Source organism: Nannospalax galili, unplaced genomic scaffold (genome assembly GCF_000622305.1).
Source record: "Nannospalax galili isolate Female #2095 unplaced genomic scaffold, S.galili_v1.0 scaffold115, whole genome shotgun sequence".
Classification (NCBI taxonomy): Eukaryota; Metazoa; Chordata; class Mammalia; order Rodentia; family Spalacidae; genus Nannospalax; species Nannospalax galili.
In genome coordinates this window covers 911,410-912,970 of record NW_008340588.1, presented here as the reverse complement: position 1 = coordinate 912,970, position 1,561 = coordinate 911,410, and the positions used below count along the sequence as shown (strand labels likewise).

Genomic DNA, 1,561 nt, shown 5'->3' with positions numbered 1-1,561 from the left:
CTCGTGGGGGTCGCGGCGAGCCGAGTGCGCTCCGGGCGGCGGCCGCGACCTCGCGCTCGGTGGCCTACTGCGGGGATCCGGGTGGGCCTCACGGGCCGCTTCGGTGGCCGCTGGGCGGTGCGGGGCGGAGGGCGGCTGTCCGACCGCTGGGCGGACCCGGGCGGGAGGCGGCGGCATCCCGAGATTGGTCCCCGCGGCTGTGCAGCGTGCTGGGCGCGCGGATCCCGGGCGGCCGCGGGAGTCTTAACGGACGCACCGCTCGCCTGCCCGGCCAACGGAAAAGGCGGGCGCGTGGGGTCCCGAAACGGTCGAAGTCCGCGTGGGGCGGCCGCGGGCTTTGTTCGCGGGTGGAGGGCGGCGGGCAGCGATGGCAGATGGGCGGCCAGCTCCGGGCCGGGCATCCTCGCTCTTCCCTCGTGGGGTAGGGGGGGTCCCCAAACGCCCAGCCCTGCAGGCTCCGGGCCAGGCCTGGCGTGACGTGGAAGGGCTTCCTGTGGCTTCTCGAGGACGCCTTCCCGTGGGAGCCTGTCCACGTGGGCCGAATTGCAGGAGCTGGGCACGTGGAAGGAATCGCGCCGGAAGACCTCCCCCCCTCCGTTTGGATGGGTCCTTCACCCATGCTCATCCAAGTGTCTGCGCTAAGCTTGAGTTGGAAGACAGTGCAAAAACTTTCCTTTATGTCTTCATTGTTGAGTGCAGTGTGCGAGTTTTGCCCTGAGCCAAGTTATTCTTGGAGCGAAACTAGCAAGTGACAGGTTTCTAGTTTGTTTTCATTTTGGATGTGTATCTAATGATAATGAAGAAGTAATACATTAGAAGCTTGAAATTGTAGCAGTGCGATTTGAACGCATTAACTCAAGACTCCTGTGTACTGTTTTCTGTTAGGACTCCCTAGTTAAAAGACCTTACTATGAGTCATGTTTTCTAGACATGGGAATCCATCCCAGACACCCCACTTCCTGCCTGCGTTGAACGTTATACTAGGGAGAGAAACAATGTCAGCGAGAAGTGCAGTCGATAAAATGAAATAATGCTGGCAGGCATTTTTAGCATTTTTTTCCTTTTCAGACTAAAAGTTTTAGGTGTGACTATCCATAGGGTTATAACCAATAATTGAATTACATTGACGCAATTATGGGGATACTATAGATGTATAATGGAGTAATCCATACATAGGTAAAGCATTGTCGGTAGTGGCTGGTTTAATGACATTTCAAACTGACGAACTGTAAATGATGTTTCTTAAAGAATTTGTTTCAGGCATTTTATATTACTGTAATTTTGGCCTATTGAGGGATTAAATTTCACTGACTGATTAAATTTCAAATTGACAGAACTGAGTTCTGTTAACTAATGTGGTTGACCCTGTGCAGGGGTGACTGGTGGAACTTTAAGAGTTCAAGGGAAGATCTTTCCTAAGGTGACATCATTAATACGTTGCATGAGCTGGGCCTGATGGTGTCAGCCTGTAAACCCAGCAGTTTGGGAGCCTGAGGCAGTAGAGTGCAGGCTCAAGTCGGGTCTGGGCAACTCAGCCTAGTCTTGTCTCAGTAAGGTTAAA

At 53.7% G+C, this 1,561-nt stretch overlaps 2 protein-coding genes across 2 annotated transcripts in view; one reads left to right on the top strand and one right to left on the bottom strand.

The window, feature by feature from the left end:
- The window catches only part of LOC115070763 (uncharacterized protein DKFZp434B061-like), a 1,752-nt gene extending 197 nt beyond the window's left edge, over positions 1–1,555 (bottom strand). The window contains exon 1 of the mRNA XM_029564744.1: positions 1–1,555. Within this exon, the coding sequence (XP_029420604.1) occupies positions 1–401 (401 nt within the window). The 5' untranslated portion in view covers positions 402–1,555.
- The window catches only part of Slc39a10 (solute carrier family 39 member 10), a 58,717-nt gene that overhangs the window by 677 nt on the left and 56,479 nt on the right, over positions 1–1,561 (top strand). The window lies entirely within an intron of this gene.